The sequence below is a fragment of the Misgurnus anguillicaudatus genome, chromosome 1, assembly GCF_027580225.2.
Source record: "Misgurnus anguillicaudatus chromosome 1, ASM2758022v2, whole genome shotgun sequence".
Taxonomy (NCBI): domain Eukaryota; kingdom Metazoa; phylum Chordata; class Actinopteri; order Cypriniformes; family Cobitidae; genus Misgurnus; species Misgurnus anguillicaudatus.
The window spans coordinates 27,053,915-27,079,574 of record NC_073337.2 but is presented as its reverse complement, the minus strand read 5'-3'; the positions used below and the strand labels follow the sequence as shown (position 1 = coordinate 27,079,574).

Sequence of the window (25,660 nt, the reverse complement as noted above, 5' to 3'; positions counted from 1 at the left end):
AATCAAGACCTCCACGATGTACAAGGGTTTAAACTTAAAGGGACACTCAATTTTTTTGAAAATATGCTCATATTTAAAGGTCTCGTTCTTTCTGTGTTTTTGAAGCTTTGATTGTGTTTACAGTGCGCAATATAACATGTGTTCATGTTTAACGTTTTACACAATTTACTTATATAGCCCTGTTTTCACTGTCCTCAAAACGGGCTGATGTCTTCCTTGTTCTATGAAGTCCCTCCTTCAGAAATACGTATCGAGTTTCTGATTGTGTAGTTTGTTTAAGTGTGATTCGATAGCAGCTTAGCTTAGCAGAGCCGTTTGAGCCAAAGCTGGTGAATGACGTATTCATGTGGGTGGAGTTTAGTCAACGAACTGTTTTACTGACGTCATTAAAGCAGGAAATAGAGGACTGTAGTCCAAACCGGCCGTTCGCTGTAGGCTTTGAAAGGCCATATTCTGTTAAAGAAAATATATCGCCTGGCAGTGAACTTCGAGCTTTATCATTTTACAGATATTATTTATGCTATTATAGCAACATTACACACTAACTAGGGTTTAAAAATTGGAATCAGAAAGAACGTGACTTTTAAACATTTGATTTTTACTGTTTTGGAATCCATTCAGCTGATCTCCGGGTCTGGCGGTACCACTTTTAGCATAGCTTAGCATAACCCATTGAATCTGAATAGACCATTAGCTTCGCGCTAAAAAAAACAACAAGTTTTGATATTTTTTCTATGTAAAACTTGACTCTTCTGTAGTTACATCATGTACTAAGACCGTCCTCAAATATGCTAATTTTTCCGCTCCCCCAGAGTTAAACATTAGATTTTTACAGCTTTGGAATCCATTCAGCTGATCTCCGGGTCTGGCGGTACCACTTTTAGCATAGCTTAGCATAACCCATTGAATCTGATTAGACCATTAGCTTCGTGCTAAAAAACAACAACGAGTTTTGATATTTTTCCTATGTAAAACTTGACTCTTCTGTAGTTACATCGTGTACTAAGACCGTCCTCAAATATGCAAATTTTTCCGCTCCCCCAGAGTTAAACATTAGATTTTTACAGCTTTGGAATCCATTCAGCTGATCTCCGGGTCTGGCGCTACCACTTTTAGCATAGCTTAGCATAATCCATTGAATCTGATCGACATGGCTAGGAACTATACTCTCATTCTGGCGTAATAATCAAGGACTTTGCTGCTGTAACATGGCTGCAGGACGCGCAATGATATTACGTAGCGCCTGAAAATAGTCCCCTTGGTAACTTTCAATAGCAGTGGACTATTTTCGGGCAGTGCGTAATATCATTGCGCCCCCTGCAGCCATTTCAAAGTCCTTGATTATTACGTTAGAATGCGAATTTAGTACCTACCCATATATGCCTTGAAAATTGCAACTTTTAATTTTCCGTCGATCTTAGTACACGATGTAACTACAGAAAAGTCAAGTTTTACATAGAAAAAAATATAGAAACTCTTTGGTTATTTTTGAACGCGATGCTAATGGTCTAATCAGATTCAATGGATTATGCTAAGCTATGCTAAAGGGGTACCGTGAAACCCCGAGACCAGCTGAATGGATTCCAAAGCGGTAAGAATCTCATGTTTAACTCTTTCGCTGCAAGCGTTTTTAAAAAAAGTTGCCAGCCAGCGCCAGCGTTTTTCATGATTTTCACAAAAGTTTAATGCCTTCCAGAAAATGTTCTTCTTTAAATATATAAACATACAATATACCAAATGAAAGAACAGACCCTCTGCTTTCAAAAAAAAAAAACTTTCATCCTACCTTCAGTAGTTCTTTTGTAATCAGCTTTTGAATATGGGTAGGTTTCTGCAAAAACACCACATTTTGAGCAAAAGGCTGAGATAATTCAATTTTTGTGACAGACTTTTCATAGAGATCCTATTCAGAGCGATCTTTAAAACGAACACGGACACGCAGCCGCTTGCCATAGGGCAATACTTCCGGGTTTAAAAATTTGCGGAAAGCTGGAAATACTCGTCATTGGCAGGGAAGCGTTTTCTCTTGATTGATGAGATATCTCGTCAATGGCGGTGAAAGAGTTAACTCTAGGGGAGCGGAAAAATGTGCATATTTTCAAAAAAAGTGGAATGTCCCTTTAAGAGAAAAAGAACAAAAAGGTTACGCGCCTGGCCCGAAGTTAACTGTATTCGTTTATTAATCTGGCTAGCGGCTAAACTGACCTCTGAAACAAATATCTTGTCAAAAATAAAAATGTTTCGGTTTCTTAAAGACGAGGGGAGACGCGAGCTTGGATCACAGCTGTGCAAAGAGAGGTTTGTCAGCAAGGCAAGCATTTAAAGATCTGTAGCTAAAATTGTATACATTCATTTTACAAAGTAACCAGTGTTGGGGAAAGTTACTTTTAAAAGTAATGCATTACAATATTAAGTTACTCCCCCAAAAAGTAACTAATTGCGTTACTTAGTTACTAGTAATGCTTACATTACTTTTTTTTACTTTTGCGTTACTTTTTCTTATCTGAGGCTTGATCTCTTTCAGGCCTTGTAGGTGTTTTTGTGACTGAAAAGTTCTGCATTCAGAAATTGCATATTTCATCACAAAAATGTCGAGCTCTGGCCTGCCATCTCAGTTTCTGACTCAAACTGTTTAGTTTAAATAATTTTTTAAAATTGAATTAATAATTTTTTTAAAAAGTAACTGAAATATTAATGTGTACATTTAAAAAGTAATGCGTTAGTTTACTCGTTACTTCAGAAAAGTAATATTATTACGTAATGCAAATTACTTGTAATGTGTTACCTCCAACACTGACAGTAACGTCAGCTCAGTGTAACGGTTGAAACGCTTTAGCTATGATTTGAACTAATGTAATTTACTTTTTTATTTTGCTTGTTATCAGAAATGATCTTCTCTATAAGGACTCTGTTGTTATTAATTCTATGCAGAAGTCTACAGGAAGTCAAATTTGAGCCACAAACGCTGTTTGTTTACGTTGTCGCCACTAAAAACATCTATATAAAATCCACTCTGCTCTATCATTTATGTACTTGTCAATAAAAACGTCGAACTCATTAAATCACTATAAACAGTTTGGGTTTGCTTCACATTTCAACTTCTGCTTCCTCTTTTCTTGCAGGTTCAATCACAAGATGCTCCTACATCAAGTACCACTACTCCTCAGCCACAATACCCAAGAATCTCTCTTACAACATCACCAAGACCATTCGCCAGGACGAGTGGCACTCTTTGCGTGAGTATCCCTTGACTTTGCCTATTACAGTGCACATTTTTGCATTAGGCAGACACTTACACCAAGAGTCCAATTCAGTAATCCATTTTATCTGTATGCGTGCATACTGAGATCCAAACCCATGACCCTGATGTTGCAAGTGCAATTGAGCTACAGGACCACTACAGGACTATTGGCACATCATACTGATTGATTCCCATACTAAGCTACACCGCATTGTGGTCCTGTATTGCTCAGTGGTACAGCATTGCATTAGCAGCGCAAAAGGCCATGGGTTCGAACCCATGCTAATGCACTGTAAGTCGCTTTGGATAAAAGCATCTGCCAAATGCATAAATGTAAAATTGTGTATGTTTGACCCCAACTCTGTAAATAATGCAAATGGTAATCACATGTGGCGTAATGATCTCGCTAGTTCATTTATTTTGCTTGTGCAAGCTCTCGGTAGACCTACAGATAAAGCATGAGGTGATTTGTTGCTGCTCAGTAAAGACAAGAAGTAGGGTACATATCTCAAAGTCAGATATGGCTTGTTGACCCAGTTCTGCGTGGTCTCTTCTCCCTCCCCGCTGCAAAAAAATGTAAATCACGAAGGCGCTTTTCACCTCAATTGATGTGTAATGGAAACAAAATGTAATTAAAAACAGGACAGAAGGTTTAGTTTTAAATAGCTTTTTAAGCAAACATGGCTGGTTTGTGGTGACTGCACAACAAATGAGATTGTCCCCGCCGGCTAACAGCCTGAAATGTGATGCAAATTTACATTTATGCATTTGGCGGATGCTTTTACCCAAATTGACGTCCTGTAACGCAATGCTGTATAAGCGCTGCTAAAGGGAACGCACCAGATTTGACAAGGAAAGAGTTTCGAAAACGTTCACAGAAAAGGCAAGCGTATTCCTGATAGCAGCAGACTGCGAAGTCTGCAGATCTGGCCCGGAGTCTGTTGCTATCAATATGGTACACGCAGGACATGTATCTGGAGAATTTCTGCTTGTCCTGCGCTGTTTTATTGGACGAGATTGTGCTTTGAAGGAAGAGCAGGACACAGCGTTGCCCTCAAACTGTCATGCAGTCACACTCCACCAAGCCAGAGAAATCAGACTCTGTCAGGTGACCGGAGAGACGTCTCTCCTTTAACCCAAAAACCCACCAGTATGTTCTTCCGCTCGGAGAAACCAGAGATGCATAAATGACATTAGGGAGAGACAGACCTTCTCAGTGCAGTCAGGTGCAACATATAAAAGTTGGGGAAGCATTACTCTGTTTCTATTCAGCGTGTCGATTCTGCAAGGTTAGCCAACTCGAAACATCACTTTTCATCTGGAGGGGTCAAAGTTTGGCTGATCAGCAGGGTCTGCCTTGCCCCTCCAGGAAAAAAAATGGTCCCAAGCTGTCACTGGGGCAGTACCCTTTTAAAGGATTAGTCCATTTTCTTAAAAAAATCCAGATAATTTACTCACCACCATGTCATCCAAAATGTTGATGTCTTTCTTTGTTCAGTCGAGAAGAAATTATGTTTTTGAGGAAAACATTCCAGATGTTTTTCTCATTTTAATGGACTTTAATGGACCCCAACACTTAAAATTGCAGTTTCAAAGGACTCTAAACGATCTCAAACGAGGCATACGGGTCTTATCTAGTGATACGATTGTCATTTTTTGCAAGAAAAATAAAAAATATGCAGTTTTAAACCACAAATTCTTGTCGTCCTCCGGTCCTGTGATGGGCCAGTGTAACCTCACGTAATACGTCATCACGTCAAGAGGTCACAGATGACGTATGCAAAACAATGCCCCAGTGTTTACAAGTGTGGAGAAAGAGGACCGTTCCGACGTTGTTGTATGTCGAACGATGTTAATTAATGTCTTTGTGTCAGTTTATTGTTTAAAATGATCCGCAAATGTGCGTTTTATATACTGTATGTAACACGTGACCTTTCCACGGCATTACGCAATTATGTGAGGTCTTATCTAGCGAAACGATTGTCATTTTTGGCAAGTAAAATATGCACTTTTAAACCACAACTTCTCATCTATCTCTGGTCCTGTGATGCGCCAGCGCGACCTCACGTAATACGTCATCACGTCAAGAGGTCACATATGACGTATGCAAAACTACGCCCGAGTGTTTGCAAGTGTGGAGAAAGAGGACCGTCCCGACGTTGTTGTATGTCAAATAATACTAATTAATATCTTTGTGTCAGTTTATTGTTTAAAATGGTCTGCAAATGTGCGTTTCATATATGTAACACGTGACCTTTCCACGTCATTACGCAATTACCTGAGGTCTTATCTAGCGAAACGATTGTCATTTTTGGCAAGTAAAATATTCACTTTTAAACCACAACTTCTCGTCTATCTCCGTTCCTGTGATGTGCCAGCGCGACCTCACGTAATACGTCATCACGTCAAGAGGTCACGGATGACGTATGCAAAACAACACCTCAGTGTTTACAAGTGTGGAGAAAGAGGACCGTTCCGACGTTGTTGTATGTGGAATGTTATTAATTAATGTCTTTGTGTCAGTTTATTGTTTAAAATGATCTGCAAATGTGCGTTTCATATATGTAACACGTGACCTTTCCACGTCATTACGCAATTACCTGAGGTCTTATCTAGTGAAACGATTCTCATTTTTGGCAAAAATATGCACTTTTGGACCACAGCTTCTCGTCTACCTCCGGTCGTGTGACGTGCCAGCGCGACCTCACGTAATTGCATAATGCCGTGGAAAGGTCACGTGTTACATATATGAAACGCACATTTGTGGACCATTTTACACAAAAAACTGACGCAGACATTAATTAGTATCATTCGACATACAACACCGACGGAACGGTCCTCTTTCTCCACACTTGTAAACACTGGGGCGGAGTTTCGCATACGTCATCCGTGACGTCTTGACGTGATGACGTATTACGTGAGGTCGCGCTGGCGCGTTACACGACCGGAGGAAGACGAAAAGTTGTGGTTTAAAAGTGAATATTTTTTATTTTTCTTGACAATTGTTTTGCTAAATAAGACCCTTATGCCTCATTTGGGATCGTTTAGATTCCTTTGAAACTGCAATTTTAAACTGCATTAAAACTGTTAAGTGTTGGGGTCCATTAAAGTCCATTAAAAAAAAAAAATCCATTTAAAAAAATCTTGGAATGTTTTCCTCAAAAAACATACTTTCTTCTCGATTGAACAAAGAAAGACATCAACATTTTGGACGACATGGTGGTGAGTAAATTATCTGGATTTTTAAAAAAGAAAATAGACTAATCTTTTAAAGTACAGATTGGGTACCAGTACCTCTGAGGTACTAATATGGTAAGGTACAAATGTGTACGTTTTGAAAGGATACCTTTAAAAAGGAGCTTCTAGGGTAGAGAAAGATGTGATTGTGCCCACAGCGAAAGGTCAATCGCTCAGTTAGGCTAATGTCAGACTGAGATATTTAATGTCCTTATAACGCCTGCACAGCCGTTTCATTTCTCATCCAACCAAACCAATCGGGGAATGATGGATGAGCCCTGTTCTGCCGTAAGACAGCAAAATAAAAAAGTAAAAAATAGATACAAAGACAAAATAAACAGCTATCATGGCTTCTGCAGCTTTGACCTTATTGAGCGTCATTGATTTTGGAGCCAATAGAGGTCAGAAGATCAAGAACTCTCCATTAGAGGTAAATTACCTCTAAAATGTATCTAAACCAGGGGGCGTAGCCAGAATAACATTTTTGGGGGGTCCTATCTTAAAATGAGGGGGCACATTGTCACCGAATATTAATGAACTCTCATGCGAAGATGACAGCGTAAGTTACGCACAAAAACGCATGACATGAGCTAATCCAATCAAGTTTGAAAATAGCAGCATTTTACCGCGCAGCATTTTGATTGGTCAATCTATCAATCAGACTAAGAAATCAACATTTTCTTATTTTATTTTAAGCAATTGGAAATCTGAGGGGGCCAGACATGTAAATGAGGGGGCCAAGGCCCACCCAGGCCCCCTCGTGGCTACGCCCCTGATCTAAACCTAGATGAGCTGCCTAGAAATAATCCTTGAACTCGTGTCAGCCGTTCACTCAAAGCTTGCGTTTTCAAAACAAAATAAATTTGGTTGGAGTGTCTCGCCGGCCCCTGTTGTTTTTGCTCGACCTGACATTTCATATAGAGTGTGAAATTGAACAAAGGCAGGTTGGAACAGTCTCTCTCATAATACTTATCTGCTCGCGAGTGACATCAGCAAAACGTCGCAAGGCTACGGGATATACACAGCACTCATTTGTACCTGTCAGTCAAACAGTGAAAACGATTACATCAGCAAGAAGATCACAAATCAAGACGCTGTTTCCATTACGCCGGGTATCAAAGCCAAACTGAAGACTACAGAAGCCGAAATCACTTGTTTTTAGCTATGGGAAGCATATTCTGCTTAACACCACGGACGCTTTTGGGCGTTTCATCTCGGATGGAGGTCTGCTTCAGTGACTTCAGCAGCTTAGGGATTTTGTAACATCAAAAAGAAGTGCCAAAATGAGCAGCAGGAAGCTGTCAACGAACACGACAGGAAATAATCTGCCGTGATGCGTAAAGGTGCTCAAAGAAGCGAATTATGATCTTCGCTGCCAAATCTACCAAATCATAGTGCGCTCATCACAGAGACGGCTTAGAGTTTTAGGGAGTGCAAAAATCAACTATGGGTAAAAAAGTGAATTTGGCTTTTAAAGCTATAGTTTAGTAAAAATGTGTTGTGTCATATTATACCCCCTCTCGTCTCATACTTCCATCGTACATTTTCGAAACTGGACTGATTGCCACACTCTCAGATAAAAGCTACCAAAGATGTCACTGGGACGTTACCTTTCAAAAAGGTCCTAATATGCACCATTTTGGTACAGATATGTTCCTTTGAGGTACCAATATGCACCTTTTAGGTACAAAAGTGTACTTTTTGAAAATGTTCAAACCCCAGTGACAACTTTTTTACCTTCTAGTACCTTTTTCTAAAAGTGCACTTACTCTCATTATAAAAATAATGACCTTTTGAAAATCGGATCAAATAGATATAAAAATATACATTTCGGAGGCTATATTTCTGCTAGCATATTTGCTTAATTGCAATGTGAAATTAACGTCCCAATTTCAACCCTATAAACAACTATTTTACGGTTCAGTAATGCTATAGTGCACATGTTATGAAAAATGTGATTCATGGGCTTGTTTGATACACTGAATAAAATGATTCATTCAATTTAATCAATTTTTTAAGGTAAGTGGTTGCAATTAATTTATTTAAGCTACATTTAAAAAAATGTTTTGTTTTGCCTTTCTAATTTTTTTTAAATGTAGCTTAAATAAATTGATTGCAACCACTTACCTTGAAAAAATTTATTAAATTGAATGAATCATTTTTTTTCAGTGTAACGCACTAAAAAGTTTTTTGTTAATGCTGCTAATACACATGTATTTTGTAATAATACCATACAACCTATATATTTTATCTAATATATTTCATTTTTTTACATTTGCCTTTACTATTCTATATTTAATGTAACGCTGCTTTGCAACAATGCAAAACTGTGAAATGTACTATATTAAATTGAATTAAATTAAATAGTGAAGCACAACATATTTTATCTATTTTTAAAATATTTATAAACAAAAAATAGTATTTTTATTGTATAATTTTTCAAGAAAATCTTACAGGTTTGAAATGGCATGATGCTAGATGCCGCATGTACATTTTAGCGGCATCTAGCAGTGAGATTGTGAATTGCAACCAACAGCTCAGTCCACCGTTCACTGAAACGCATAGATAAGCTACGGTAGCTGCCACAGGACAAACATACAAAAAACAGTAGAGCCAAAACGCAGTTAGGGCTGCCGTAAAAACATGGCGGCACAAAATGGCGACTTCCATGTAAGGGGACCCGCGGTTTATGTAGATAAAAATGTCTCATTCTAAGCTAATAAAAACATAACAGTTCATTATGTAAGGTCTTTATACACCACTGATAATATAGTTATGTAGATCAGTGGTTCTCAAACTGGGGTCCGGGGCCCCCAGGGGGGCCGCGAGATGGTGCCAGGGGGGCCCCAGTTTTATGACATTTTATAAAATACATTAATTTATCATGAATTCTGTGTAATAAAACTTAAAAAAAATAAGGCAGCACTACTTAGTATAATTTAATGTTTTGTTAAAATCAAAGGTGAAGTGTTAGAACTGTTTTTTGTCATAAATTTTCTGTGGGGGGGCCGCGAAGAAATGCACCGTACACAAAGGGGGCTGCACGCTGAAAAAGTTTGAGAACTGATGTAGATTATATTGCATTTCTGTCAAGAGATCCTTATAAATGCTACACACTGCACCTTTAAATTAGATCATTTTGGTGAACTTTAAGTGTTTTTTACAAAGCTATCTTTATATCTTAATTTAAATTTCATTATCAATTATTATTATTGTTATTATATTGCTCTTTGTCTTTATTTGTATTATTATTATTATTATGAATAGTAATAATCATTGATAAGCTTTATTACGACTATCATTATTATTATTAATGATATTATTATTATTTATTTATTTATTTACTTGTTTAAATGTTGTTGTTGTTGTTGTTATTAATAATATTAAAAATAATAATAATAACAATAACATCCTTGTTAATATTATTACTCTAAAGGCTGCAAAGTTGTTACGTTGCTCGATTGCTTGATTGTTATTGTCGTCTCGGGACCTTACTAAAAACAGGATGTGTAATGACACAGTAACCTTCAAAGCTGTAATTTAGTCTTTACCCCAGAGTGAGATTCACAGAGGAAATGTATTGTTAAGTAATTAACTGTCACTGTTATAATCAGATACTATTAAACTGAAAAACAGCCATTTGTACCGTGACCGTGTTTAAATTAAAACCGCATTAACGCTCCACACACACAGAATGTCACAATTTGGACATTTTTATTAGCAGTTTCCGTGAACCTTGTGTGGACTTCGAATGTGGCCACACGTCGTGTTGTCTTTGTACGCTGTTAATTAAATTGTTCCCAGATAAAACATTTCCATATGTCTAAGCATTAATTGAAACTGGAAATGGTCTCATCATACAAACCATCTGTGCCTGACATTAACAAGGAAGCCATTACAGCACACGGCAGCATCGCTCACGGGAGGAGGACAGCGGAGAAATCTCTCAACTATGATTTGGCATTTTGACATCCATGATCATTATATTTTCTTTCAGAGGCTGAGAGAGACGTTTTCTCCTCAGTGTTGTTGTCGGTGAGACATCACTAGACATACTCACGATTAGTACAGATTCACTTTTCTTTATTAAAGAGAAAAAAGCAGAGATATGATATAAAGCATGTATGCAAGTATACTGTACAGGCAAGCAACCTTGTAATGGCATTACTGTTTTTATTACAGTAAGTGAAACAAGATATTCAACAAGGAAAATATGTAGACCGTGAATTCTTTTTATCTATCAGAAATTGACTGGACCGTGAAAAGTGAACTCTACATGATTGGTTGGAGGTGCATAGTGATGTCATTCCAAAGATAAAGTCGTTTTAGAGACATAATAGGATATTACATTGCTTTTTTCAATAACGTGCACAAGGTCTGAAATTAAAATCAGCTGTGGCCGGTAACGTTGTCAAATCACTAGCCAATTTGGCTAGTTACTTTTTATAAATTATGTTCAATCGGCAAATTCGTTGTAAAGCCAAATCTGCACAGTTTTAGCGCAAATACTTAGAATAAGACCAAATAAAATATAATAAAATGTTTAATAAATGTTTATAAATAAAGATGACATGAAATTACTTTTTTGGCTAGTAGAAGTTCTGAATGGCCCGTAACTTAAAAATTTAGTAGCCAAATTGGCTGGTGAATGAAAAAGTTCATTTCAAACCCTGAATGTGTACGGACGAATAATGCATAATAAAACCATCAACGCGTTAACGACTTTTAGTCAGGACAAGAATGATAATCTACTGTGTTTAAACTTTTGGCTAATGGGTGATTCTCACGAAATCCAGATTTAGAAGGTGTCCAGCATCAGAACTTTTAAGATTTTTTTTGCACATATAAGATTTAGGTCTGAACTTACTATAACCATTATTTTTAGAGGATTTAAAAAATATTAGCATTATTTACATTTTTTAGATTATCATTTTTAAAAAATTATCATTACCGCAACATGATATTACATTATATATATGCATTTACAATATATGTAAATATATTACATTAAATATATGCATTTGCACATATATAAGATTAAGGTCTGAACTTACTATAAGCATTATTTTTAGAGGATTTAAAAAATATTTCCTATAGAATTATTTACATTTTTTAGATTATAATTATCAAAAATTATCATACTGCAAAATGATATTACATTAAATATATGCATTTTCAAACTCATGTTTCGGTAATGAGAACTAAAACGTTGTTTAGGTACTATGACACAAAATTGTAACTTTTATCTGGAGAGAAAAAATAAGAACTGCTTACCTGGTAGCCATCTTGAGTGTCACAGTCAATTATGTCCCTCCAACAATTAAAAAAAAAAGTTAGTTCCTTGATGGCTTAAACAATGATTGAAAATTGTTGTGGAGGATGGCAAAATTGGTCTTGGACACATTTATATTCCTTATTATTGTCTCTAAATGATCCAATGATCACCAAATACCACATGTTTATTTACTGTAAATGTTTATAGTATAACATGCACTGAAGCTTTTTATTTTTTAGATTTTTTAATTATACATTTTCCATGTCAAAGAACCCAAATCCAGTCACGGACACGTTGCGGTACTGAAAATTTTCCCCTTAAATGTGGAAAAAACAACTAAATTGGTTTGTATGATGTCATTTGAAATCATGTGCAAAATAGTACACGAAGAGATGTTTATAACTGTATGCTTCTTATTTTGATAACATTTACTTTTTTATCAAAATGTTTCATGACACATCATAAGTCTAATTTTGCGAGAATCACCCTTATGAGAATAGGAAGTCTATTAAAATTGGTAAAGTGACCTTGTTGGCTTGTAGAGTCATGTAGATGAACAGTCATTAGCTATGACATAAACACAAAGTGATAAAGTGGTAAATAAATCTGGTATTATCAGGAGCACCAGACATTCACATCATTTAAATCCGTATTCACAACAAGTAAGTAATCCTTTCTATACCAGATAATGTTGTCTGCACGCACAAAAAATGTTTCATTATATAAGCCGAAACAAAACAATGCTGTTTATTTTTATCACTAGCAAAACCAATTTGTTAAAATCAACAATTCAGCTGAGAAATTTACAACTCTAAAAATGTGTTGTCAAATCTCTTTGCTATTAATTACAAGCCGGGAGTTTTCTGTCCTGCTACTTTTAGCGATCGCACCGTTTTTACGCACTGTATCCTCAACAGGCACTCGGGCACAACTCGCATTCACTTATTTGTCAGTGATTGATGGGAATTACATTCGGCAGACCTCAAATGAACAAGAAATGCAAAATTAAAACCGCCACGCAGGGCTCGCAGGTACAGATCGATAGACTTTACACATATGCTTGCGGGACATTTATTAGCTAAAGTGCTTTTGGGTTTGCCTGCGTTGCCATTGTGCCCAGAAGGGCTGTAATCTATCAGACGTCTGACTGGTGATTAGGATGTGGACGGCCAAGCGGAAGTTGCCCGGTGGCTACGAATCAGTGGCGTACCTTCATCTCTGAGCCTGGATGAAAGGAAAAACTACCAACCACGACTGTTTCACTGCACCAACAACTCAAGGGTACCACGACTATAAACACGTGTGGGATTGGCTATATGAAATTACAACAATACAAATGTCAAAAGTTTAAATATACTATTAAAAAATATTTTCACTCGGAGGCCGCCATTTTGATTGCATCACAATAAGTCAAGTCAAAATGTTGTAATCGAAATATGGTAAACAAGGTAAACATGGTAAACAAGTCTTTAACTCTTTTGCCGCCAGCGTTTTTTTTTTTTAGTTGCCAGATTTTCACAAAATTCTTCTATAAACTTCTTTTAATATATATAAACATACAATATATCAAATGAAAGAACAGACCCTATGCTTTTCAAACAAAAAATATTTTTCATCCTATCTTCTTCTTTTGTTCTCTTTTATTCATCTCAACATCAAATATGGGTACACTGAAAAAAATGATTCATTTAATTTAATCAATTTTTTTAAGGTAAGTGGTTGCAATCAATTTATTTAAGCTACATTTAAACAAAAAAGATTAGTAACGTAAAATAAAATAAAAAACTTTTGTTTAAATGTAGCTTAAATAAATTGATTGCAACCACTTACCTTAAAAAAATTGATTAAATTCAATGAATCATTTTTTTCAGTGTAGGTTTTTAAAAAAATACTTAACTTTAACCAGTGTAGTTTTGTAAAGGACTTTTGTTAGAAAACAGATTCAGATCGATGATCAAACTATAAACAGAGTTTTAACTGTTTTGGCCTTAGAGGATGCTTCAGTGTTTTATACGTTTCGTAAGAGCACCACCTGGTGGATAACAGTGGAAATATGGATTGCCATAAAAAATCGCTTTTTCTTAATTGACGAGATAACTCATCATTGGCGGGGAAAGAGTTAATCAGTCAATTGTAAAATGATGTGAAACAGAAGATGAGAGTTATAAATGCCCACAGACAGTAGGTGGCGCTATGTGGTCTTGCCATTTGCATGTTATTAAAAATACAAGAACGTCAACATCATCTGTTTAGCACGTTCAATATGAACCTAAGAGTAACATAAATGATGAACAATACAGAAAACAGATGAACAAAATAAAGACGATCTAAGAGATAAGAAGCTGGGAGTGGAGAGTAAAATATTCTCACATAAAAAACAAAGTAGATATCATATTATTTACATTAGTAAACTCGAATGCACAATATGCGCAAAACATAATGGCGGCCTCTAGAGGTTAAAATGAGTATTACATGTTGGGATTTTTTGAAATAATTAATGTGTTTCTATAATGGATTTTAGTAATAGCAGGCAAATATAAAGTATTAAAGCAGAAAAAGTCTTTATGACTCTTATGCTTTGGTCTCTCTAAGCTTTGGTGTATTCGGGGATTAAATTAGGCCAGGAATTCATCATAAAGACCTGTGGCAGAAAACGTGACGAGATAAAAGCATGCAGTCACCGCAGGGCCTGTCTGTTTCTCTTCTGCATTGTATGATTACGCTGTCAAAGTCAAGCATTTGAACTCAATTCCTTCACAGCCGTGTGCTTCTTTTGCTTTTCACATCATGTTTTTAGCTAGTCTCCAATATGTTTTTGAAATTCAAACAAAAAGACATCCTTGAATATCTTAAACCTTTAACAGCTCTAGATTTACTGTACGCTCCTGACAGATAAAGGTACAATAAAGTGCTTTCACATAAGGTTTTTTATTTTTGCATGTTTTTAAACTAAACTAAAGGAATAGTTAACCAAAATCTGAAAATTCTCTCATAATTTACTCAAACCAAATGCATGACTTTTTACATTATTTCTTATGTTTATGCATTTGGCAGATGCTTTTATCCAAATCCGCCTAAATGTATACAAGGTAAGGTTGATGAGGATTTCTGGTTCCCAGAATGCTTTGCATGAAGCTGTTATTTTATAGTTTTATTCTGTAAAGGAATATTCCATTTTCTTAAAAGAAAAATCCAGATAATTTATTCACCACCATGTCATCCAATATGTTGATGTCTTTCTTTGTTCAGTCGAGAAGAAATTATGTTTTCTGAGGAAAACATTGCAGGATTTTCTCATTTTAATGGACTTTAATAGACACCAACAATTAATACTTAACTCAACACTTAACAGTTTTTTTCAACAGAGTTTCAAAGGACTATAAACAATCCCAAACGAGGCATAAGGGTCTTATCTAGCAAAACGATTGTCATTTTTGACAAGAAAAATGACACATATACACTTTTAAAGCACAACTTCTCGTTTAGATCCGGTCGTCATGCGCTAGCGTAACCCGACGCAATACGTCATGACGTCAAGAGGTCACAGAGGACGAACGCGAAACTCCGTCCCAGTGTTTACAAGTGTGGTGAAACAGGACCGTTCCTACGTTGTTCCTACGTAATGTCTTTGTGTTAGTTTATTGCTTAAAATGGTCCGCAAATGTGCGTTTTATATATGTAACACGTGACCTCCCTACGTCACTACGCATTTACGTTAGGTCGCGCTGGACCTGACCTAAACGAAAAGTTGTGCTTTAAAAGTGTATATTTGTTATTTTTATTGTCAAAAATGACAATCGTTTTGCTAGATAAGACCCTTATGCCTCGTTTGGGATCATTTATAGTCCTTTGAAACTCAGTTGAAAAAAACTGTTAAGTGTTATGTATTAATTGTTGGTGTCTATTAAAGTCCATTAAAATGAGAAAAATCCTGCAATGTTTTCCTCAAAAAACATAATTTCTTCTCGACGAACAAAGAAAGACAGAGTAAAGTGAGTAAATTATCTGGATTTTTCTTTTAAGAAAATGGAAAATTCCTTTAATATTTAATGTTTCTTTTAACTTTGAACAAACTGTTGCCAGTAAATAAAATACATTTAAATCTACAGTAAATAACTGTAACAGCTGCATAACTACAGCAAACACAGTGTGCAGAAACATGATTCTGTGTTTTGTTTGGCGACTGTAATAAAGTCAAGGTTTGTTTTCGTAATGGTTTATAGTTTTGGCGACCGATATTTGGCTACACTCGTTCTATAAAGACAAAACTAGCGGTGCGATACAGTCGGTAGCGATCACTGTAGATCCGCAATCTGTAATCAAATAATAATACAAATAGCAGCGCAACAGTAAAAGTATGAAACCTAAAATATTTGTTTTTTTATCAGTCTTTTAATTTAAATTCTTGACAGATTACAAATGTGTCAAGTAAACCAACAAATAATCAGACTAAAAGAGAGCTTCCTGTTAAAAAGAAAATCCACGGCAGTATCTCATCGAATGAGCGTGCCTGCCAGAACGTTTTGGGCATAATCGCTGGCGTTAATCCACCTGATACATCTTTATATTTGTCCGTGTGGATAATCCGTCTTTTCGCTCTGTGCAAGCTTTTCCTCTCAGCCTCAAAAATAGCTTCATTCTTCTCAGCTTTGCCTGAGGGGCTGAGCAAGAAACTTTCTCTCCCCGCATGTAGTCAGGATAATGACTAACTAGCCCTAGAATCCCATCTTTACACGTTCCTTCTGCAATCAGCTCCTTGGACAGCAAAGCCATACATTGCCAGGCAGAGTCACAAAGGCTTAGAGAGGCTGTCTGAAGTAAAAGCTCCCCGGAGCTATAGATGTCTTCTAGAATCAACACATCACTAACCATAAGGAAGTTATTATGTGCTGCCAAGTCAACCGAATTAATCATTCAGGAGTGTTTATAGCACTGAAAGCATACGGTCTACTGTGTCATCATCATAGACTTACAAGAAGTTTATTATTGCTTAATAAGATGGACGAATGTCAAGCAACACAGACAGTTCCTCTTCAAAGCGTGAGTCATACACAACTCACAATCATTTATGCATGTAAACATTTAAAGGGACATATCATGGAAATCTGACTTTTTCCATGTTTAAGTGCTATAAGGGCGTGTGCACACCAAAGCTTTTAAACGCGGCTGAAAACACCAGGCGGACGCCGACTGTCAGCTTTCTTCAGCTGAGCGCTTTGGTTGCTGTGATACTTCTGCTTTGTTTATGATTTGTTGTGCGATGTGCTGGTTGGTTAAATATTTTTCAACTCTCGATGCCAGCTGCTGGCTTTTTTGAAAAACACAGCGCTTTCATCGTAAACAATTGAAAACATAAGTTTTGGTGTGCACGCCCCCTAATTGGGTCCCCAGTTCTTCTATCAGTCTAGACAATGTGAAAAATAACAACCCAGTAACTTAGTTTTATAAACCATTCTCTGCAAACATGTGAAAAATTAGCTCATTGAAATTTGGCTCCCCTTGTGATGTCAGAAGAGGCTCTTATTATAATAATACCGCCCCTTAATCTGCAATATCCAACCACGGCACTGCTATTAAGTTCAGATATCTGCTCATTTGCATTTAACTCATTCCCCGCCAGCCTTTTTTTAAGTTGCCTGCCAGCATTTTCTTGTGATCACAAATGTTTCACGAAATGCCTTCCAGGAAAATTTTCTTTTATATATATATATATATATATATAAGAACAGTCCCTCTGCTTTCAAATAAATAAACAAACAAAACGGGGAAAAAGTTTTTTCCTGTCTTCATTTGTTCTCTTTTTCTTAAATATGGGTAGGTTTCTTAAGACATAACAAATTTTGAGCAAAAGCTGAAATAATTGCATTTTTGTAAAGGAATTTTGTTAGAGATCAGATTCAGAACGATTATTAAAACATACACAGAGTTTAAAATGAATCAAATTCGTTTTTGCTTCAGTTTTTTATAAATTGGGTAAGAGCGCCATCTAGTAGATAATAGGGGAATTATTCCCGTAAAAAATAAGATTACTGTAAAAAACTAGTCAGGAAAGCGCTATTGGCAGGGAAATGTTTTCTCTTAATTGATGAGATATCCCGTAAATGGCGGGGAAAGAGTTAAAAGGACAAACCCATTTCCCAAAATCGCCATTTTGTGCCATCATGTTTCTACACAAGCCCTTAACGGACAAACTTTATTTACCAAGTTGTCTCCGACGATGACATGTTTGTCCGGTGGCGGCTACTGTAGCTTCTCTATGTGTTTCAAAAACGAAGGGTTAGCAGTGGACTGCGCCGTTGATTGCAATTCGCAACCTCACCACTAGATGCAGCTAAAATTTACACACTGCACCTTTAAGGTACTATATACTAATATTAGGTACCATTGTGTACGGTACCTCTGAGGTACTAATATTTTTGAAAGAGTACCGCCCCAGTGACATATAGGGACCAGTTGTTGTTGTTCAACAAATAGATAAAAAATGAAGAAATAAATTATTAAAATGAAGGATAATTGACTTTAGATTACAATAAATAGCGTGCTCATAGTCAGCTCGTAGTGTCGACAACATTAGCAACAACACTAACCGTCTGTGAGGTGTTGTCATATGAAGTACATACTTAATATTTAATGCAAACAAATTCAGCATCTGTAACGATTTATGTCTATCGGTCTACACTGAGCATCACCTCCCTCGGTCCTCTTGGAGGCTGACATTGATCAAGTGCAGTTTTAAACCGTGTAGGTTTGCATTTTAAGACGAGACAAAGACAAAATCAAGATCTCATATAATACATCCAGACAGTCTCCTTCTCAAATAAAAATCCATCAAGTATGCACATGTGTAATTTGACATGTAATGAATTCAGCAGTAATACTGAATTTTGCAGGATTGCAGTCTTATTTCCTCTCTAAGGGAAACTCAATATGGGAAAAGCAAGGAGAAGAAATGTATGTCTGAATGTGTGTGTGTGTATAACCGACCGAAATTGCCCAAGTAAAAGGAAACTGGAGGTGTGCCATGTGTTGGCTCAGCATCTCTACACCGCTTGCTCTCTTAAGACATTAGAGAGAAGATATACAAACATTACAGTACTCGCCAAACACAGCACACCACAAACAGAGATGTCTGCAGGCCACTGAATACTAATGAAATTTTTATAGACATCATTCATCAAATTTAATGTTTTTTAAAACTTTATTTTCCTGCATGAACCGTGTTGTTAAAAGTTATTAATGTTTTATAATTTTTCACATCGCTTTATAATAACTTTCATTAATAAATCATTAACATGATATTATATTTAACAGAGCTGTAGTTCATGTACACTATTATGTATGAGAATGTATTGTTTTGATGCAAGATTCGTAAGATTAAAAGTTACGAATCAGACACATCAACGCTATCTCATGGCAAGTTCGTATGTATTTTACGAGGTGGCTCATTCGTATTAATTTGTACGCCAACATCCATACATTTTTGTATGATTTGCATTGTAACATTGGGGTTAGGGGCGGGGTTTCGTTTTTCGATGATACGCTTTTGCACGATTAACTCAAAAATATGTACGAAAATATGTACGAATTCTCGTGAGATCAGGCTGGACACATACACAAATTAAAAACCTGCTTATCTTTGTTAGGTATATTTGTGCCATTTGGAACGCATTTATGGTGCGCAAATGTGCACAAGCCTTAGCGTCTTAAGCTTTGTTTATACTCGCGCTTTGGTCTGCAACGTGGCACTCAGCTGATCGCGCACGCGTCTCAACAAACCGAGGAGGCGTTTAAAGTTGACGCGCTCGCTGTTGCACTTTTCTGTGAACCTCCAGGGGGCGATGCGAGCAATCAAGTGCTAAAACAAATATAAAGAAGAGGATAGAAGTCGTCCACTGCAACAACCCTGCTTCTTAAATTAGAGCTTGGTATATAAATGTGAGAACATGAATAAATCAACAATCTCTTAAATATGTCAAACATTATCATTTCATTAACGTTTTTACTAAGCAAATAGTACAGACATCTTAAGGTTTGTATTTTATTCCTCGTCCAGTGTTCATTCAATACAAATATAAGCCAAAAATTCTGAATCATATGTAAAAGAATACTTCAATACTTTTCTTTAAGAGTGTCAGATAAATAGTATATGCATTGTTTTGCATGGATTGATTAAAGAGATACGTCAAAGGCTTTCCTACTCGGACAGAATCGTCTCGAGTTCGGTCATTTTTGGATGCGGAGCCATGTGCGCGTTTACAAAATTGCCGTGCACACCTCACGCGAAATGGAGTCTCGCGCACCCAACGCGCACGACCGCCCACTCCGCATTGACTTCATTTTTGTCGCGTTGAATATAAACTACTTTATATTTCTATAAAATATAAAATACTTTACACTGTCCTTGTAGTTTAATTTGAATAAAACACAGCTGACACAATTATTATTGTCGCCTTTGTAACTCGCCACTATACTTTCCGTACACAACAAGTTTTTGACGTACCTCGGCCGAACACGATTAATCCTCCTGACAGTAACAACATCAGACGTTTATCCACACATTCACACAAGCATGAATTAAAGAATATACGCCAATTAGTACTGTCTGCTTCGTAACTTTGATTAACCCGCATCAAAACTAAGAAAACAGCACCTCTAGTGGACACTACAACCGAAGAATACGTACAAGCAACAACGTACTTCAGGTCATGCATGTAAATGTAATGCAAGTACGTAACTCCAATAAGCCTGTGTAGATTTTTTCAATCATTTTTGTAATTTTACTCATGTACTAAGTACTTTATTGATGGCGTGAATGTAAATGTACAGCATATACTGTAAAAGCAAACAGTTCTCTCATGCACAAGTTTTATCTCTAAAAACTCGGCCAGAACTATAAAGAAAATCATCTCAATAAATGAGAAACGTTGCAATAGATTAGAAGCGTACATTGGTTTCAATTTATAACTCCATTGCACCAACTCGAAAACAGGTGCCTATTATAGTGCCAAGCTGGAGTTTTAGGAATGCATCATAAATCGAGCATAGATGAGGGTCATTATGTTATCATAGCAATTACCAGAAACAACCCAAAAACCGAACACAGAGCTCCATTCATGAGATGAATACAGCTGGCAGAAGTCTTTAAAGGAACCCATCGGTGAAATTTGACACTGGGTGAGAGATATTTGATGGCAATTGTAGTGATCCTGCTGTGGCCATCTCCTTTTATTGATCTTCTTTGTCAATAAACGTATCACACTTGTCAGTGAGTTTTTCTAAACGATCGGCGGGCTTCTTTCTACACAAAAAAGGCTGCTGCTGTGAAAATGAGATCTTTATATTAAATCTTTATAAATGTATATGCTATGCAAGCATACTGTATTAAGAGGAGCATTCACACTTAAAACCAGAAAGAAAGCAAGTATTTTTATCTTGTTAAGCTGTGGTGCACGAGCAGGCAATGCTAATTAAAATCTGGCTTGCATTTCTTCTTTTCTGTGGCATTTCCACATTATGGCACACGTACTGTATAGTGCCAAAAGCATAAAATACACAATTTAGGCTACCAGGACTTAGTGGAGCAAACAAGTTCTTGCAATGCTCATTAAGCTTAACATAAATTCCTTTCGCGTCTCATTATGCAGCAACACTCAGTACTGACAGTCACTTAATGCCGTTTGCAAAACCACCGTGATACTCACGGCTCCATCTTCCCCCATAAAGTGTAGCGATAATCTGGTTAGCCACATTGCAGTCTTCTCTGTCCACTGCTTAGCAAATCCCAAAGTAATTTCGACTTAAAAGAAGAGGAGGCTGCCACATTGAATTTCACACCCCGGTGTTTCGTAATGCTCCACTGTTTACTGTCATTATATCAAATCCTGTCTCTAACTCTAGCACATCCCTACTGGAGACTCAGCACTGTGTTGAAAGGTTTAAACGGGTGCGAAATACCCACTTCAACACCATACTTAATCTGACATTAATGCTTATTAAAATTCAACAACATTTACCCTGGGAGCAATGGGTGTCACCATCACGTGTGACATAGAGGGTGTTAAACATTTAGAGTTGTTTTACAAAGATTTCGTTGGGTTACATTTTAATAAATTGCTCTGTACTTTGTTTGTAAAAGAAAGAAAGAAAGAAAGAAAGAAAGAAAGAAGGAGAGAAAATAAGAAAAAGACAGAGAAAGTGAAAAAGAAAGGAAAGAAACAAAGAACGAAAGCAGACAGACAGAGACCGGATGGATGGACGAACAGACACACAAACTTACAGGTAGGATAGACAGACAGATGGATAGACGGACAGACAGACAGATGGATAGATGGACAGACAGACAGATGGATGGATAGACTGAGGAACAGACAGATGGATGGATGGATAGACGGACAGGCAGACAGATAGATGGATAGATGGACAGACAGACAGACAGACGGATGGATAGACGGATAGACGGACAGACAGACAGATAGATGGATAGACGGACAGACAGACAGACAGACGAATAGATGGATAGACAGACGGACAGACAGACAGACAGACAGATGGATGGATAGACAGACAGACGGATAGATGGATGAATGGATAAACGGACAGACAGAGAGACAGATAGAAAGATGGATAGACGGACAGACAGATGGATGATGGATAGACAAACAGATAGATGGATGTATAGACAGATAGATGAATAGATGGACGGACATAGAGACAGATAGATGGATGGATAGAAGGACAGACAGATGGATGGATGGATAGAGAAACAGATAGATGGATGGATAGACAGAAAGATGGATAGACGGATGGACGGACAGACAGACAGATAGACGGACAGACAGACAAATAGATGGATAGGTGGATAGACACAGAGACAGATAGATAGATTGATGGATAGACGTACGGACAAACAGACAGACAGATGGATAGACGGACAGACAGACAAATAGATGGATAGACAGACAGACAGACAGACAGCCAAATAGATGGATAGACGGACGGACAGACAAATAGATGGATAGACAGAAAGACAGAGAGACAGATAGATAGATGGATAGACGGACATACAGAGAGAGACAGATAGATGGATGGATAGACAGACAGACAGACAGATAGATAGATGGATGGATAGACGAACGGACAGACAGTCAGATGGATGGATAGACAGACAGACAGACAGATAGATGGATAGACGGGCAGACAGAGAGACAGATAGATAGATGGATAGATGGACGGACAGACAGATGGAGAGATAGACGGACAGACAGACAGACAGACAGACAGACAGATGGATAGACGGACAGACAGACAAATAGATGGATGGATGGACGGAAAGACAGATAGACGGACAGACAGACAGACAAATAGATGGATAGACGGACAGACAGAGAGACAGATAGATAGATGGGTGGACGGACAGACAGAGAGACAGATAGATGGATGGTTAGATGGATAGACGGACGGACAGATAGACAGACGGACAGACAGACAGACAGACAGACAGATGGATAGACGGACAGACAGAGAGACAGATAGATGGATGGACAGACAGATAGATATATGGATAGACAGGCAGACAGACAAAGATATCAGATTTGAACAAACAAATATTATGATGCAATTGTAGTATCATCTAAATCCTACGAGATTCCTGTCGGTTGTTTTTTAAAACAAAAGACATCCGGAGATAAGATTGACTGCCCACTGAAACATTCAACTCTTTGTGTCAAATTCTTTTGCTAAACTTGCACTACATGAGTCACAAAAAACGCTGTATTGTTTGTCCTTATAGTCGCATGTGGCTGTCTGTGGATTAGAGATTGTGACTACTTGATTCAGGCCACAGAGATTTGAGATTATACCCAAAGCATCCATGTTCCATTATAATCAGATTATGTCTGGTAGATGATGGAGATTCCCGAGGCTGTGGGAAAAATTACAAAGGCATGTCTGCATCTCTCACAATGAAAACAAGACTGTAAATATGCTATAGGTTTATCCCTCCTGGGAAATCTGTATACGGTAAAGTCAGAATCTTTATTCGACTAAAGCTTAAAGAGCATGCAGAACAAAAACGCAGATGCCAGGGATGTCAGACCCTCTAGGCTTTTGACCTACATGTCCATTCCCAGATGAATTTTAGAGGGAACAGAAACACACTGCTAGAAATCTACCCCTTCCCCCCAAAACTGAAAGATATTTTTATATATCCCGCTTCCACTTCCAGGAAGCATTTTACTCTATTGACAACTATTTAAAAGCAGCCGTGTACTATTTGCAATTTGCAATCACGGTCAAGGGCCAATCAGAAGTGACGTGATGTCATTTCCTGCAGTGTCATTTAGGCACCAAGACAAAATATGTGCAATGAACAAATATGACAGATCGGGTGGCGTTGTGTTACTCCAACCTCCAAAACAGTAGCAGTTTTAAGATGAAGTGTTATGGCATATTACACACAGAAGACATTGGCACATGTCACTTCCGGTTTCCAGAATGGCACTTCTGGTGTCCCGTGGCTCATGGCTTCCAGTGGCTCATGCCACTGCGTTAGTGGCTTGTCGAGTGGCACTTCCGGTGGCCCATGGCTCATGGTTTCCAGCGGTGCATTCTACTGGGTTAAGTGGCTTGTCGAGTGGAACTTCAGGTGTCCCGTGGCTCATGGTTTCCAGTGGCGCATGCCACTGGGTTTAGTGGCTTGTCGAGTGGAACTTCCGTTGTCCCGTGGCTCATGGTTTCCAGTGGCTCATGCAACTGGGTTAGTGGCTTGTCGAGTAGCACTTCCAGTGTCCAGTGGCTCATGGTTTCCAGTGGCGCATGCCACTGGGTTTAATGGCTTGTCGAGTGGCACTTCCGGTGGCCCGTGGCTCATGGTTTCCAGTGGCTCATGCAACTGGGTTAGTGGCTTGTCGAGTAGCACTTCCAGTGTCCAGTGGCTCATGCCACTGAGTTAAGTGGCTTGTCGAGTGGCACTTCCGGTGGCCCGTGGCTCATGGTTTCCAGCGGCTCATGCCACTGGGATTAGTGGCTTGTCGAGTGGCACTTCCGGTGTCCCGTGGCTCATGGTTTCCAGTGGCTCATCCCGCTGGGTTTAGTGGCTTGTCGAGTGGCACTTCCGGGGGCTCATGGTTTCCATGGGTTATGCCACTGGGTTTAGTGGCTTGTCGAGTAGCACTTCCAGTGTCCCGTGGCTCATTGTTTCCAGTGGCACATGCCACTGGGTTTAGTGGCTTGTCGACTGGCACTTCGGGTGTCCTGTGGCTCATGGTTTCCATGGGATATGCCACTGGGTTTAGTAGCTTGTCGAGTAGCACTTCCGGTTTCCTGTGACTCATGGTTTCCAGTGGCTCATGCCGCTGTGTTTAATAGCTCGTCGTGTGGCACTTTCAGTTACCAGTGGAACATGCCACTCCATTTAGTGGCTGGTCCACTGACACAGGTCAGTAAAACTTAGGTCTGTTGAATTGAGGCATGTGGCACTGAAAAAACACAGATCATTACAGCTCCGTTACAGTGATGTTTCAAGGCATGGTGCATGATCTCTGAAAGCCAATGTTGACATTTGAAATCACTTAAACAAACACGTGCCTACCCCAATGGTATCTGGACCTTTATTTGATAGACGCGTCCCACACAGTCGTAACCCAGGCAATGATGTCGGTTAGTAGACACGCCTCTTACTGCTGATTGGCTACAAGTGTGTTGAAGTAGTCAGCCCGACTCCCTTTTCCAAAGTGTTTTTCAAAAATTATGCACCCCGCCTTTAATTGTGACACAAAAATATTTTTTGTGTGTCCTTTTTGACTGTCTGGTGTTTCAGGTAACCAACAATGCGTGAAATGAATAGAGAGCTAAATAGGACATCTTGGCATGAGCCACTGGAAACCGCAATTGCCACTTAACGCAGTTGC

At 38.0% G+C, this 25,660-nt stretch overlaps 1 protein-coding gene across 1 annotated transcript in view; it reads left to right on the top strand.

Moving 5' to 3' along the window:
* Positions 1 to 25,660, top strand: part of tmem178bb (transmembrane protein 178Bb) — a 105,170-nt gene that overhangs the window by 52,471 nt on the left and 27,039 nt on the right. Inside the window, exon 3 of the mRNA XM_055189667.2 lies at positions 3,123 to 3,236. Within this exon, the coding sequence (XP_055045642.1) occupies positions 3,123 to 3,236 (114 nt within the window). The remainder of the gene's footprint in view (positions 1 to 3,122; positions 3,237 to 25,660) is intronic.